The sequence below is a fragment of the Pseudorca crassidens genome, chromosome 3 (assembly GCF_039906515.1).
Source record: "Pseudorca crassidens isolate mPseCra1 chromosome 3, mPseCra1.hap1, whole genome shotgun sequence".
In the NCBI taxonomy this organism is placed as follows: domain Eukaryota; kingdom Metazoa; phylum Chordata; class Mammalia; order Artiodactyla; family Delphinidae; genus Pseudorca; species Pseudorca crassidens.
This window is the reverse complement of record NC_090298.1, coordinates 116,004,261-116,019,845: the sequence shown is the minus strand read 5'-3', so window position 1 is coordinate 116,019,845 and position 15,585 is coordinate 116,004,261. Positions and strand designations below refer to the sequence as shown.

Genomic DNA, 15,585 nt, shown 5'->3' with positions numbered 1-15,585 from the left:
TGTGAGGAAGGAGAAGAGCCACTTGCTTCTTAAAATTAGTTAGGGTCTGAAACATCAAATGAAAACTTAATGATATCATCATGAGACCTGTGCATGTGAATGTTTAAGCATCACTGAGAGAGGAGTAAGGAGGCAGGATGGTAACTGTTTTGCTTTTCAAAATAACAAGGCAAGTTATTGAGACTTCATTTATGGGCATTTCTAAAGAGAGGTGATCTCTTGGAGCTAGTGTGGGTTCCATGAAAATAGACTGATTTAAAGCTTAATATCCCTTCCTTCCTCCTGCCCTTCCTTCTACAGAATAGTACAACCATCTTACGCGTACCACTTGATGGCTTTTTTGAAGTGAACATACCCATGTAACTACCACCCGAGTCAAGAAATAGGGTTTTAACAGCACTCCAGAAGACTCTCATGCTCCCTCCTAATTCTAATTTCTTTTTTCAGGAAGATTTGCCAACCTAGGAGATTAGACCGCTGTTATAGACAAAGAGGGAATCTGCATTTCAGAAGCATTTGTCAGAATCTCATGATAATCAAATAGATCAGATAGAGAAATTGATGATCAAGTAGGTACAAATCCGCATGTCTTTAACAATCAGACCTAATAAAGGTTTGTTTATAAGTGGTTAAGTGTCAGCAGAGCCTTCACTGTAGTGATGTGCCAAAGAGATCATGTCAGACTCTGCCTGTCCAACCTGCATTCAGGTTCTCATGTGAGGGCATGGGGGCAGATGACACAGATTCGGAAGGGATAACCAACATGTTAGACAGAATGAAGATCCAGAAGAATAGTGACAGGCTAGGACGAAGGGCCCAGGTAGCAAAGCAACATTTAAAATTTTGTTATTATTCGATTTTTAATTTTATAAATTACCCATATTTGTGGTTTGGTTTTGTTTTGTTTTTTTAAAAAGTCTTACCGCACAGGAACAAAAGTATGGTGTCAGTCCACCGAATCATTTGTAACTTGTTTTTTACCTTCTCTACTTGTATTCAGGGCCATTTTGGAGAACACTTGACTCATCAGAGGGTGATATGAACAGCCTGCAGGGATTTGACCTAGGCAGGCCCACTGTTGAGTCAGTTTTGTGACACTACTGCCAAAAACCTAGATGTGCCTCAGGTATTAGGGGCAGATGACCTTGGGTCAGCGTGGCTGGGCCCACTGAACTCTGGAGGAGTTGGCCCAGGGGGAGTCCTGTGGATAGGTGTGAATACCACCTCTGCAGGGATTTGTCAGTACGTGGGGCAGTGTCCCATAGAGCATTGTCAAGAAGGCAAAGGATTTCAGGAGTCACATGAAGAATGACTGCTGGATCCCATGAGGCTAGATTTGTGAGAGGGGATCTTTCTCTGGGCATTTGGCTTCTAAGGTTCAGAAGGGCTGACCTGTCAGGGCAGGTTCAGGTGACTCTACTTTGAGAGGGCAGATTCGGACCAGTGGATATAAGCTACATGAAAGCAGATTTTAGCTCGGTAACAGAAGACGTTTTTCTAGCAATTGGAAGAGTTTAAAGCTAACGTAAGGATGAGTCTCCCTACTGCTGTAATCTTCAACCTTGCAGCCAGTTATCAGACATGCTGTCTGGATAAAAGGTTGGGCATTGGATCTAGTTATCCCAAATGCTGGTTCTCAGATCAGTGCCAGGCCTCCTGGTAAGGCTCATGTGAAGCATTTGTGAAAAATCAGGTGTTTGAGCCCTATCTTCTGAGGCTGTGATTCAGTATGTGTAGGGTAAGGGTTAGAATCTGTTAGAATTTTCAGAAAGTGCCCGAAGTGCTCCTTGGAGAAATGGCTTATTCCACAGCAGGTGCAGGAAAAGTACTATATCTTGTACAAGAACATCTTGTGCCAAAAAGTATGGAGGTGCTCAAAGAATGATGGAAATGTGTCAAAAAGACACAGAAACCAACATGAAAAGGCTCTATTTTTTTTTTCAGATTTAATCAGGTATATTTTACATAATCATAGAACTGGATTATAACCCATAGATTAAATAAGAATCCATACTGATATAAATGAATGAATAAGTGAGGAAGAAGGAAAACTTCTTTTAGGTAGAGTGCCAACAAATACAGATAGAAGCAATGATGGAGTTTGAATATCATCCTTTGACAAACATCATGGTATTAATTATTTTAAATAAGAATTACTGATGAATGCCAGAACTAATGGGTGAAAGTTTGGTGAGGAACAGGCTGTCTTCATATCTTAAAGAGTCTCCTCACAAAATATTTATCAATTCAAAAGGGACAAATAATATCTTTATAGTGGAGAAATCTGGCAGACACCACCATGATCAAGTAATCAAAGTGAACACAGCTACTTGTGAGCCTGAATGACATCATGTGCCTCCTGATATGATGCACCGAGAAAGACAAGACATTGCTTTTGTGGCATTCTTGCCAACCTACACTACCTCAGTCTAATCAGGAAAAAACATCAAGTTCAGGCTGAGGGACATTCTACAACTGGCCTGTACTCTTCAAAACTGTCAATGTAAAAAGAAACCAAAAAACAAAAAAAAACTGTCAATGTAGTGAAAGACAAAGACAGGCTAAGGAAGGGTGTGTCAAGGTTAAAGGAGATTCAAAGACATGCTTCTCAATTCATCATGTAAGTCCTGGATTGGACCTTGGACCAAAATTATTTTTCTAAAAAGGATATTATTGGGACAGTTGGCAAAATCTGAATATCTATAGATCATGTATCAGTGTTAATTTCCTGATTTTGATAACTGTGCTGTGGTTATGTTCTTAGGAAATACACACTTGATACATTTAAGGTAAAGTGGCATCAGATCTGCAACTTACTCTCAAATATTTCAGAAAAAATGTATAAACATACAGAGAGAAAATGAGAAAACGAATGTAGTAAAATGTTAACAGGTGACTCTTGATAGGAGTCTTTTTTTATTTTGCAACTTTTCTGTAGGTTATTTTTCTGTATAATTCTCTGTAGTAGTTTTTAAGTGCCCAGTCTGAAATGATTTAAGGGAGGGGGGAAATGCCCAAGGTGATTATGATGCAGAGCTATGTTTGAGAGCTACCAGATGTCAAGAAGATTCTTCAGTGCCCCTTCCTCTGCGGCCCCTTTGTCTCTCCAGAGGTAGGAAGATTATCATTCTGTGTGTTTGTGTCTGGAAAGAGGTTCTAGAGATACTGTTGTGAGCTTTATCATTGTGGTGAACTGTGGGTGTCCCACATTTGCTTAAATGACTGGCATCTGGTTGGGGACTATATTTGAATGGGTCCAGTGATTCTCCTTCTTTTCTCCAGTGTTCAGATAGAACTTCTGAGGGACCTAATGTGGTTCCCACCACAGCTAGGTGGTATGAAGCTTGTAACAGGCTGGATGTTTTGTTTCTCCTGGGGGCTTCACTTTCATGTGGAAGAGTTGTACTTGGCATTTATTTTTTTGGTGAACCTATTCTGTTTTTATTTAAGTTGGTAACTGTCCACATCTTGATTAACATATGCTTAACCCTATTAATCCCTAGATGGCAGGCTACTATAGATCCCTAATGAACCTATTTCAGGAGTACACATCCTGCAAGTCCTTGTGTTTCACAGGTGATGAAGGCCACACGCTAGGGCACAAATAAGATGAGGCCATCGGAGAAGGAATCTTTCTCTCTGGGCAAGAAGATGAGCATGCACAGTGTCACCAGTCAGGATCACAAATGATTAAGCCTGTGGTGTGCCCCCTTTCCCTACTGCACAGCATCTTCGCAGAGAGCATTTCAGAACAATGGTAGCTTTTTCTTCTGTTATGAAGACAGAAGAAATAATAATTGTCCTACTTAGAAATATTGCAGGGACTCATGAGAGGGCACATACCCCATGTGTCTCATGTCCCCAGTGTGCCGTGGACAAGCCTGATATCTAGGTTTGGACTGAAACTCCGGATGACACAGGCTCTGCACCAGGGGTATCACCTTAGTATTTCCTCAGCCCCCGTCGAACCGGTCAACCTAATCCTTATTTCCCGTCCTGAAACTCTGCCTTTTTGTTTTTCTCCTTTTCCACTGATTCAAACTCCCTTTTTAGCCCTTGTTGTTTTGATTCACCTGTGCACAGGATTTCTGTGCATTTCCTGTTTCTGTGCACACACCCTGGTGCCAGCAGTGCCTGCTTCATGGCCCTGTGCATTACAGAGGACCCCACACTGAAAAGGGCCTGTGTTTGATTTAATGCTCTGCCCTCACCATCTTGAAATTCCTAATAGCTTTAAGAACAACTAAATGTTCACATTTTCATGAACATTATGTAGTGAGTCCTGAGTGACAGGGAAGGAGGAGGGCAGCTTCTGAATCTGAAGTGGGCAGCATTCTCATGAGCCCCCCGGCCACCCTGAGATCAGCTCCACCACCTCCTCAATGCCGCCTAGACACTTGCTCAGCTTGGTTAGCTGAAATATGACCTCTGACCCTTGGCATATTGCCCACATCAGTCACCCTGACCCAGAGCGTTTGGTTTCTGCAAATGCAATCACTTCCATTTCTGCGTGCACCCCGCCAGCCCCCCGCCTTCAAGATTAACAGAGTAGCAGCTGCTGCCATCCCTCTGCACACAGACAGCTGACTCGCCTGCTGATTGTGAACATCCCAGTAATCCAAGTGCTAATGGTATTTATTCAGTCCAGCCAGCTTAGCCCTGAACAAGGTTTATTCTCATTTATCTCATTGGAGACGAGCTACGTCCTTAATATCCTTCTGTTGACTTTGAGCACACCAGCGCCACTGATGTCGCTGAGAGGCGTGCCAGGCCCCTGCCCTTCCAACTCACTCACATCCCCAGCTGTCAGGACACCCATCTTCCAGCCAGCAAGACACCCCTACCCCCACCCTCAGGCGTGGGCCACAGCTCAGGTCCTGAGTCTATAGGCTAGGAGGGGGATGAGGCCAGCATACATGTGCCTGGGGCATCTGGGGTGAATAAAAGCAGTGTTCTCAAGGATATGGTCTGGCCTCTTTGTGTAGCAAACCCACTATAATTATAATCTTTCAGTCACAATGTATTGTCTAGCATTTTGGCACTCATTAGCTATTCTATCTTTAACTCAAGGTAGTTTTAGCTCTGCCTCACAGGTGAAGAAACTGAAGTGAAGGGTCTTGCCCAAGGTCATCAGCCATTGTTTACAGGATTCTCACCAAGAGTTCTCCAGACTTTCACCCTGGCACATTCTGTAGACCTCACTCTGAGCTATTTTGGGCATTTCTTCCCCCAAAACATAGCAGTGAGCATTCAGAGCCCAAGGCTGAGCTGCCTGGAGAGAGAGGGGTTCTGAGAGCATGTTGGTGTCTGCCCCTCTAGGGCAGATTGCTCAAGAAAAGCCCTTCTCTGCTGTCCCTGCCTGGATGGACTGAGTGCCATCTGGAAATGCTAGCCTGGTTTTTCCTACCCTCCTGATGTGTTTCCTCAGCCTCTTTGACTGGGTGGTGCTAAAAGCCTTTTTTCGGAAGGGTATTGTATGGAACCCCTGATGTGTCCGTGGAGCCACTGAAGCCCTGAAGCCTGGGGTAGAGCTCAGAGTTACGTGAGTTCCCTCATTTACGCCAGTCAGGGTGTGGGCCCAGGGCTGCTAAGGCTGCACTTGGCCCCACTCAGCCATAGGCCCACATTTGGCCCATGGTCCTGCTCTACTTACCCAAGTTTTCAGGACTCTGCTGCAGGTGAAAAAGTAAATTCATTGCCTTATGAAAGTGATTTTCGCAAGTGGCAAAAGGCACCAGGCTTTCCCTTTTTCTCTCTGGTTTACTTCTCCTGTGTTTGAGTTCTATTCTTTCCTGCTCTAAATGGCTTCCCTCCATGGGGATGGTTTGGGTTGGGATGGGACCTGGCTGCTATTGGCATGGCTATAGGTGCTTCTGGCTTACAGCAACCTACCTACCTTGTGAAGAAGAGAACTTCTCTGTCCTGACTCCAGTGTAGAAGACTGAAAAGCTCTGATTGCCAGTCCTCGGCAACCAACGGAGGGCCTGGTGGGGGGCAGATATGATGAGCCAGTATTGGGCCATAAGCCCTCCCTGCGGGGTTGGGACCTGCCCCCTCAGGACCACAAGGAGTGGAAGAGGCAGCCATCAGTGGAAGGGAAGAAAGGGGTGTCAGTGCCTGGTGAGGAAGAAAGGATGCTGGGCAGATACCGACACACACCACGTAACAGTCGGCCTGACCTGGGAATCGTGAGCTATGCCTGGCTCAGAGTGTCCCTCCAGCTCATCTCCTACCCTGGGGTCACTGTCCTGAGGCAGGCCCTTCTCCTGGGCCCTCTCTTGTGTCTGTATGCCCTAGAAGTGCTTGTTTCCAACTCCCCATTTTGCCTTGCGTGTGTCGAGGAAGGAGAAGCAGGAGCAGGTTCCGCTTGCTGGGCAGGGTATGGGTCCTGTGTCTCCTCATCCTCAGGCGCAGCCTGACCTGCCCTTGTGTCAGGAGTCAGCTGCACTCCTCAGCCCCGTTTTCTATGATTCTTCAGGGCAGCCTTCCACTGAATGGTCTGCTTGCCTCTCTGTACATGCTCATGCTGTTCCCTGAGCACATGCCTGTCTTCTGGTGCACAGGCTGTCTTCCTCACTTGTACTCCAGTCTTCTGCAGTCTCTCTTCTTCCAGGCAGCCCTCCTGGCTCTTCCAGACCAGACATTCTTTCTCTGAACCCCCACAGACCTTAGGTTCAGAGCCACCTGGTACAGCCTAAAAATTACATAGCCGTTCATTTATTCACTCTGAAACCTGTAAGTAGAATACGGTGGTGTGGTGTCTCTCCTATGTGTGGAGCCTGGCTTGTTGAGTGTTGAGTGGCAGAGAACAGGCTGAGTGTCCCCAAGGATCTGTTCTGCACGTGGGGCTTCTCTGAGCAACTGCCTGGACAGTGCCTTGCCTCTAGATCTTTCCTAGGACAGTGCTTTCTGGCCCTTTCTAACTCACATTGGGGCTCTGATAGACAAAATGCTGGGGAAGCCATATATCTTCTTGGCTTTTGGCATCTTTTGTTTACTCCCATTGGCTTATTCTTTCTCTGGAGGATCCTAGGAATTTGCCTACACAGTATGTGCCCTCGCCTTTTGCCCCTGGTAGTTTGTTTTCTTGTTTGTGCTGTGGTTCCCTTTGGGGTTTGAGTCTTCTCTCCCCTTCTGCCAGGTGAAACCTGGGTGGGCAGAGTCCCAGTATTATTCATGTCTCTCCCCTCTCCCAATACTGCCCAAGTTAGTGACAGGGCTGCTACTCTGGGAGCTGCTTAGGCTGGGTCTCCTTGGAGGCCCCTCTGCTCCTGAGCTCTGAGCTTGTCTTTCGGGGTTAGCCAGGTGATTGTTTCTGGGTCTTGTTCTCAGCAGATCTGTAGACAAGGATGAAGCTTCACATGACGTCTTTGGAGGGCCTTGTCTGTGCCGCTCTGCAGGCCCACTGGGGATGGGGCTCCTAGGTGCTGTTCCCTGAGGCTGATGAGATGTTGGGCCTCACAGCCCCCCTTCCTTGGGAGACTGTGTTTGACGTTTGTGTGAATTTCTCAGCGTGGTCGACTTCTTTTCCTAGACCCTGCCTGTTGTGGGTGAGTGTTCCTCAGACACATGATGGCAGAGACAGCCCTAATTAACTCACGCTTTGATGAAGTAGCTGCCTTTCTCAAGGTGGGGGAGCAGGGGGCAGGGAAGAGGCTCAGCTCCATAATCCCTGCATTGGCGCCCACCTGCCTATCTGGAGAGGAGCTGTCAGCCTTCTTCCCCAGGGACCCCAGTGCATCTCCAGGCTGCTCCTCAGACACAAGTGAAGTTGCAGTGGGAAAGGCCGGCACCCACCCTGCGCATCCTTTTGCAGAGAAGATGCAGAGGGATGCAGGCGCCTCCCATTTTACAGCAGGAAAACTGGCTCCATGTGCTAAGTCTGCTTCGAACCTTGAAGCTGGGGCCTGGTAGGAGTGGTGGGTGGACCATCAAGGACTCACTTGGGCCCCATTACCGTACCATCCAGCCAGCTTGTATGGGGTGCCTGCTGTGTGCCAGGCCCTCTCCTGTGAGCAGCAGTGTGCTCTCTCTCTTGTTACCTGCCTCCCCTTTTCTCTGGGTTTTGGATCAGAAATCGACTCTCTGATTTGTCTGTACTCTGCCGTACTCTCCAAGATGTTCTGAGGGCCCCCTGCTAAGATTGTGGGTTAGGAGAAACAGGTGCTTTTTGGGTCTCCAGGGTACTTTGTGGTGGCCATGCTAAGATAAGGCAGCCAGGGCCCAGAAGAGACTGGGTGCCCTCTGTGTGCTTGCTGTCTGGGTGAGGGTGACAGCCACTGTCTCACCTCTGGTCCAGCCTCTCCCCTTGCTGCTGGTCTCAGGCTTTTTACATGCCTGCCACCTTTCTTTTCTGAGGCCTCATACGCTGCCGATGAAGGAATCTTGACCTTCTTCGAAGGCCTAACTACACAGATCTCTGCGCTTGGCACTTGCTCCTTAATTCATCATCAGTTTGATCTTAGAAAGTAAGGGGTTCCCAGCCATGTCCCTGTCTGGCACCCTGCCCTAGAGGAGGTCTCACCCTCCAGGACCCCCATCCTTTCATCCATGAGCGCTTTGCCTGAAATATTTGTTTAAAGCTCATCACTCTTTTTTTTTTTTTTTTTTTTTTTTTTTTTTGTGGTACACGGGCCTCTCACTGCTGTGGCCTCTTCCGTTAAGGAGCACAGGCTCCGGACGCTCAGGCCCAGCGGGCATGGCTCACGGGCCCAGCTGCTCTGGGGCACGTGGGATCTTCCCGGTCCAGGGCACGAACCCGTGTCCCCTGCATCGGCAGGCGGATTCTCAACCACTGCGCCACCAGGGAAGCCCCAAGCTCATCACTCTTTCTCTAGCCCAGAATGGGGACTGGCGTTCCAGAGGCAGCTCTGGGTTCTTTGTGTTTCAGTGTTGCCCGTTTGTTGGTTGATGCAGTCAGTCATGGTTGTACACATATGTTGCTTCATTCACTCCTTACTGTCCAGGGCCCTACGCCATGGCAGACCCTGTGCTGAGTGCTGAGATACGGGGACAATCATAGTAGCTGCTGTCACATAGTGGAGAGTCCAGCAGGGAGGCAGCTGGGTTAGGATCTACTCAGGGATGCAAAGGCTCCCTGGATGTTGTTCTTTCTGCCTGCCTCCCTCCCATAAGTGTTTACTCTATACTGTCTGTGTGCTCCACCCAGGAGGAGAGAGAGAGGAAGGGGTCCCTGGCCCTGGAGCTACACACCCTGAAGGGAACAGATCGTTAGTGATTCCCCCAGAGTGTGATGCACCTGGGATCATGGAAGGGGGACGCACGTAAGGCTGGCTTGAGGAACGTGGAGGAAGGCTTTCCATAGGAGGGACACTGAAGTAGCACCTTCAGCATCAGAGGGATCTTAAAATGGTAGCGGTGATTTCCATTCCCAGATCACCCCAGCCCATTGGCTGATAGGGAGTGGACACTGGCCTGGGGCCCTTGGCCCTGTTGTCTGTGCCATAGGCCATTGTACCCAGGTGGACCTACACCAGTTTGTTTTTGTTTCCCCAGATAAGTTCTAGCTTGTCCAGAGTGGGAACACCCCCTGTGCACCTTGTTCCTCCCCAGGGATGGCTGCTGTGGTGGTAGCCCTCTTAACCTGGGTTGGGCCCAGGGGCGTGCCCCCAAGTTGGTGAGTAGGTGTAAAGTCCTGCTTTCCTGTGCTTCCCCCTCCAGCAACCCAAAGGTCCAGGTGGAGGCCATTGAGGGAGGAGCCTTGCAGAAGTTGCTGGTCGTTCTGGCCACGGAGCAGTCTCTCACTGCAAAGAAGAAGGTGCGTTTCTGCTGCCTTTTTCCCGCCCAGACCCCAGCACACCCGTGGAGCCTAAAAGACAAGGGTCCCTTTCCGGGTTGTACACGTCACCCTTGGGGGCCTGAGTGGCCATCCGCTGGGTGGCGTAGGGGGAGAGGTCCCCTTCACCTAAAGCAGCACAGCAGTATGTGAGGCGTCTGGAGGCCTGCTCCCACGGTGCAGTCTCAGGTTCAACACCCTGGTTTCCTGCCCTGGGCCTCCGTTTGTCCACTGGGTGGTGTTGAAGGTGTCTGATATCTCTCCTGGCTCTCACAGCCCTGGGTACTGGGGTGAGCTATACCCAAGGGTGGTGGTTGGGGCCGGGAAGAATGGGACCTGGGCTGGGGTAGCTGGGGCACCTCTGGGTGCTTGCCCCAAGGCCTAGTTTCTGTGGCCCCTCACCCATCTGGATCTGTGCCTCCCCAGGTTCTGTTTGCCCTGTGCTCCTTACTGCGACACTTCCCCTATGCCCAGCAGCAGTTCCTGAAGCTGGGGGGACTGCAGGTGCTGAGGAGTCTGGTCCAGGAGAAGGGCATGGAGGTGCTGGCCGTGCGCGTGGTCACTCTGCTCTACGACCTGGTCACTGAGAAGGTGAGTGCCCAGGCCTGTCCTGCCTCCCGTGCACTTTGCTTTGTGTTTGTTTCTGGCCATTTGACCCTCCCCACTCCCCATATCTTCCATCCATTCCCTACATCCTCATAGCTGAGTGTCCTGAGCAAACATGCCAGCCCTGAGCTGGGCTGACAGGAATGCTGTGGAGCCCAGGATTTCTGAGATGTCAGGGCAGATGTCCTGTGGGAAGTGACTGCTGAGCTAAAACCTGAGGGCTGGTGAGGAGTGGGAGGGGAGGAGGGGGCACTGGCAGTGGTCAGGGGTTAGCATGATGAAGGGTCAGTGTGACCAGAAGCCAGAAACAGCCAGGATCAGCCCTTCATGGAATAAAAGGTCATTTGGCTGAAACCTAGGGTGCGGGTGACCAGGAGCAGCTGTGTCTGGGAGCCATCACAGCAGCCAGGAGACTGAGGAGCCAGGGGCTGGAATGATGCTGAATCTTAAGATTCTAGAAACCTGGAGGTGCCTCCTCTGGGAGCTTTGGCTCTGGGCAGGGGCTCAGACTGGCTGCCACTGAAGGACCCAGGGACCCACGGGCTTGCCATCTGGGAGGAGACTTAGTCCCCAGCCCACTTTGGTGTTTTTGAGCCTGAGAAGTGTCTTAATTAAGGAGAGGGTAAAACCAGCCAGGGCTGATTCTTAATTCAGCTGCTGCAGAGAGCATTGGCAGGGTTTTCTCAGCTGCCTCTCTGGGGCCACACTCTCCCTACAGCCAACTGCGGATTAGTGGAGCAGGGCTGGGCAGCCGCTGGAAACCACTTCTGAATGTTGGAGGAAGAGGGGCCCAGCCCTTCCTCCCTGGCCCTCCCCTGCGCACCCCTCCCGCCAGGCCTCAGGCCAAGGATCAGGGTTGTCTGTTGCTGCTTTTCTCTCCACCTGTTGGCTTTTGTGTGTGTGCACTCACTCACTCTGTCTCTCTTGTCCTGTCTTGTCTTTCAGCCTCTCCCTCTCTCTCTCCCCCTCTCCCCCTTTCTCTTCCTCCACCCCTCTAAGCTGCCGAAACCCTGTTTCTCAGAACAGCAGGCAGCCATGTGGTCCTCACGTCCAATTAATAAGGCCAGGGCACAGCTGACATCCTGGGAGTGGGCCAGCAAGCCAGGGGAAGGACATGTACACAGGCTTGGCATTTCCCGGGAGAAACCTATCACTTTGCCCTTGTGACTTGGGTGTCTCTTTGCTGCCCCCAGCCCTGGCGTAGCGGGCACCGTGACTTTGCTTCATCCCTGGAGAGCTACCACTGGCAGTCTCACCAAGGCTGCCCTGGTGAGAGGCAGGCCCCTGAGTCAGCTGGCCCCGGAGCCGACCTTTGAGGCTTTGGGGTGCTGTGAAGATCAGGGAGGGAGTGGCGTCTCTCTGCAAACAGTAGGAGACAGCCATGCTCCTGCAGGTGGAGGACCGTGGAGGAGTTTCAGCCAGAGAGTGTTAGAACAGATGGCAGCCATACTTTACACCTGAGGCAGTCAGGGCTTCTTGTTCTTATGGTTTCTCAGAGAGAATAAAGAGCTAGTCAAACTAGCCAAACCCATCTGGGGATGGGTCCAGAGCTGCCTGAAGGTAGAGGTGTGACAGGTTGCCAACCGGGGGGTGCCATGCACCTTGAGGGCATCTTTGGTGTCGGGAGGTAGCAGCTGAAGGCAGAATTCCCATGAGAGTGTGGGACCACCTCTCAGATTGTTAGGGTCCTTGGCTCACCGGCTTACCCCTTCTGTGGTCTGCCAGACCCCAGGCATTTCTTCTTCTGTCCCTTGGCTCTTGGTGGGCCCTCCACTAAGAAACTATGCCCTGACATCTGGGCTCCTGCAGAGCTGGGATGCCCTCCTGTGGTCATGAGCCCACGTCCTCTCGTGCCTTCTTGGAGCTGAAGGGCCGCAGGGGTGACCTGCCCGCTGGTTCCTTCCACAGGTGTTGACTGGGTATCTGCCCTGCCAGTGCTGTGCCAGCCCCATGATCCCTGCCCTCCTGGTGCTTTCAGGCAGACATTTATCAGAGAATCTCCTAGAGCATGTAGGCCCTGGAGGCTTATGATCAGGGCCCTAACCTCTTCTGGGGAGTCAAAGGAGGTGCTGAGTGAGAAATGAGGGGTGAGTCAAGTTGACTGTGGAGTCAGTGTTGGGTGAGAGGGTGCCTGGAAGTGGGAGCTGCACGTACATAGATCCTGGGGGAGAGTTGGTGTGACGGGTGCCAGAGTGAGGGCATGTGTGGGGAGGAGCCCAAGTGCAGGCAGGGCCAGATCCTGAAGAGCCTCCAAGTCCCAGTGAAGGGAGTCAGTCTTTATCATCAGAAATGCCAAGTTGTGAAGGGTTTGGGGCTGTGTCATTGTCTGCTGTCAGAGGACTGGAGGATGCAGGCTGGGAGCGGGAGGCAGGAGACTGCAAAAGTGCAGTGAGGAGCAGCGCCCATGGGGCAGAGAGCTGGGAGGACTGGGATGTGTTTGGAGGTGGAGCTGGCAGGACTTGGGAGTAGGAAAGGACTTCTCCATCCCTCTCAGCCTTTTCTGTCCCAGGATGCTGACCCCCCTCCTCCCCTGCTTCCTCTGCCAGCTCCAACAAGCGCCACAGCCATCAGGTTCTCCACTGTGGCCCCTGATCTTTTTCTGGGCTTCCCTCTTGCCTTCCCTGTCATCTGCATGCCTCATCCTCCCCTGGAGTTAGGGCAGTGATTTCTTCTTTCTTCTTGCAAGTACATTTAGTACAACCAGTATGGGACATCTCTACCCATTGCCGACCCTTCATCTCTGCATAGCCTTCCTCTGACATTTGAAATAAGTTGGTAGACTCCTGGTGGCTTGCCGTGACCGTATAGTGATTAGTACTCTGCATTGTGAAATAAGTTGGTAACTTGTCGCGTTTCAGGTGTTTCCTCTGGCAGCCTGGCAGGATCGGTTCCCACCATATTCTGATGGGGCTGGGTTTCTGCACTTACCAGACACAGGCCATGCATGTGACTTCCTGCCCAAACTTTCCTCAACTCCCGAGGCCCTCAGCATAATGGCCAGGGACTCCCAGGGCTCCGAGCATTCTGGGCCCCAGCCTGGCCCTCGTGCCCCATCGACCATAACAGCCTGCTGGTCTTCAAACATGAGGTGGGCCCAGGCCTATTGTTGCAACCCTCCTGTGTCTGTGGACCCTACACCCTTATCCCCTTGGTCAACTCCCACAAGCCCCTCAAGGCTCAGGGACTGGCCAGCCTCCTCTGTCGCCCGTGCCCTAACTCCTGTGAGGGAGTGGATCTGTAGTTGTGGTGATGGTGATGTGATGCTGCTGCTGGTACAGCTAACGTTTGTTGATGGCGAAGCTCACATTGTGGGTGTGCTCTCTGTGCTGGGCACTGGCTGCATGGTCACTGTCCCACTGAGTTCTCCCAACAGTCCTGAAGGGGTTACGTCCTCTCCTCCACATCAGAGATGATGGCATTGGGTCTTAGGGAGGCAAAGTGCTAGCCCAAGGTCATTCCGTCATTCAGCTGTCAGTGGTGGAGCAGGAATTTGAATCCAGACTGTCTGCCTCCACACCACCCTGCTGGATGAAATGTATCATGATATTTAGGACTTATTCAGTTAATTTTTAATCTCCTGATAGATCCTGAGCTCCTTGAGGGCAGGGACCATGTCTCCATCTTGGTTTCTCCAGCACCTGGCACATTACACAGTTGTTTTTGATGAGTGGATGGATGGACAGATGGGTGGACATATGGATGGGCTGGAGAGCATGTGTGAAGCTATGAGTCCAGTTGGCCTTCTCCCATGAAGGGCCTTTGAGGCCCAAGGGGAAGGAGGAAGAGGGTGCAGACTCTTGGGTCAGCCATGTGCCTTCGAGTCTAAAAGGCAGGGCTGACTGCTCTCTGTGTGTTCTCTCCCCTTCCCACACCCTGGCCCCTGGCCGTGTGGATGGCAGATGTTTGCTGAGGAGGAGGCCGAGCTGATGCGGGAGACGTCCCCAGAGAAGCTGCAGCAGTACCGCCAGGTGCACCTCCTGCCAGGCCTTCAGGAACAGGGCTGGTGCGAGATCACTGCCCACCTCCTGGCACTGCCAGAGCACGATGCCCGCGAAAAGGTGCTACAAACGCTGGGTGCCCTCCTGGCCACCTGTCGGGACCGCTACCGTCAGGACCCGCAGCTCAACAGGACGCTGGTCATCCTCCAGGCTGAGTACCAGGCACTGGCTGCCCTGGAGCTCCAGGATGGCGAGGATGAGGGCTACTTCTGGGAACTCCTGGGCTCTATCAACAGCTTGCTGAAGGAGCTAAGATGAGGCTGCCCCTGCCACTGGGACTAGACCGGGATGCTGCTAGTGAGGCTGAGGGGCACCGGCTGGGGTGGGCTCTTCAGGGGATACCAGCGAGGAGGGAGGACTTCCCCACTGGGGCCTGGGCATCATCTGGGCAGTGCTGGCCTGGCCATTAAATGGAAGCATGAAGGCCATTGTCTGTCTGTTTACTGTGTGTCTGTGCAGACTGGGCACAGTGCTTTGGTGGTCTTTGAGTGATGGTGCCCTGAGGTCCCCTGGTGACGTGCTGGGTGGTCAGTCCAGGGCATCCAGTAACAGGCCCCATGGGAAGGGTCTGGGCCCAGGAGTTGGAAAACCCCAGTTGGGACCCAGCTCTTTACCAGCCAGTGAGTGGCTCTGTGACTTTGGGAAGTCATTTAACTTCCCTGAGGCTGTTTCCTCATCTGTCAAAGGGGAATGCTATTAAATGAGAGAAAACATACATAAAGCACTACACCAGTGCCTGGCACTCGTGCTTGCCACCTCCTCACCCAGCTATGTCGGGAGGTCTGGGTAATCATCTCACTGCCCCCTTCATCCTGTGCCTACATATTAGTTTCAAGGCCACTGGCACTGGCAGAAGCCTGAGGGCATCTCCACACGCAGGGATGCCGTGTCAGCCCAGGCAGCTGATGGGCGAGGCTGGAGCTTTTGGTGCTGGGGCCTGGGTGGTGGGACTGCGGTGGCTCCGTGCCCTCTGGAGGCCTTTGGGTGTAGGCCTAACTCTGGGAGAGGAGTAATCTCGATAAAGCTGGTAGTGGGAGCCCAGGCCTGCCAGGCCCACCTTACAGGGCAGAGGTGCTTCTCTGTGCCCTTGCCCCTCTTCTGTGTCCGTGGTGATCTGCACTGAGCTGGAGGAGGCGGCCTTGGAGGCAGGGGCAGCCGAGCCTGACAAGTCGCTGCTCCCACCCC

General features: G+C 51.7%; 1 protein-coding gene across 5 annotated transcripts in view; it reads left to right on the top strand.

The window, feature by feature from the left end:
- The window catches only part of SIL1 (SIL1 nucleotide exchange factor), a 299,033-nt gene extending 284,205 nt beyond the window's left edge, over positions 1-14,828 (top strand). For all 5 annotated transcript variants that reach the window (XM_067731902.1, XM_067731904.1, XM_067731901.1 and 2 more), the window contains exons 8-10: positions 9,682-9,778; positions 10,223-10,387; positions 14,302-14,828. In XM_067731902.1, coding sequence (XP_067588003.1) covers positions 9,682-9,778; positions 10,223-10,387; positions 14,302-14,658 — 619 coding nt within the window. In that variant the 3' untranslated portion in view covers positions 14,659-14,828. The remainder of the gene's footprint in view (positions 1-9,681; positions 9,779-10,222; positions 10,388-14,301) is intronic.
- The last annotated feature ends 757 nt before the right edge of the window (positions 14,829-15,585 follow it).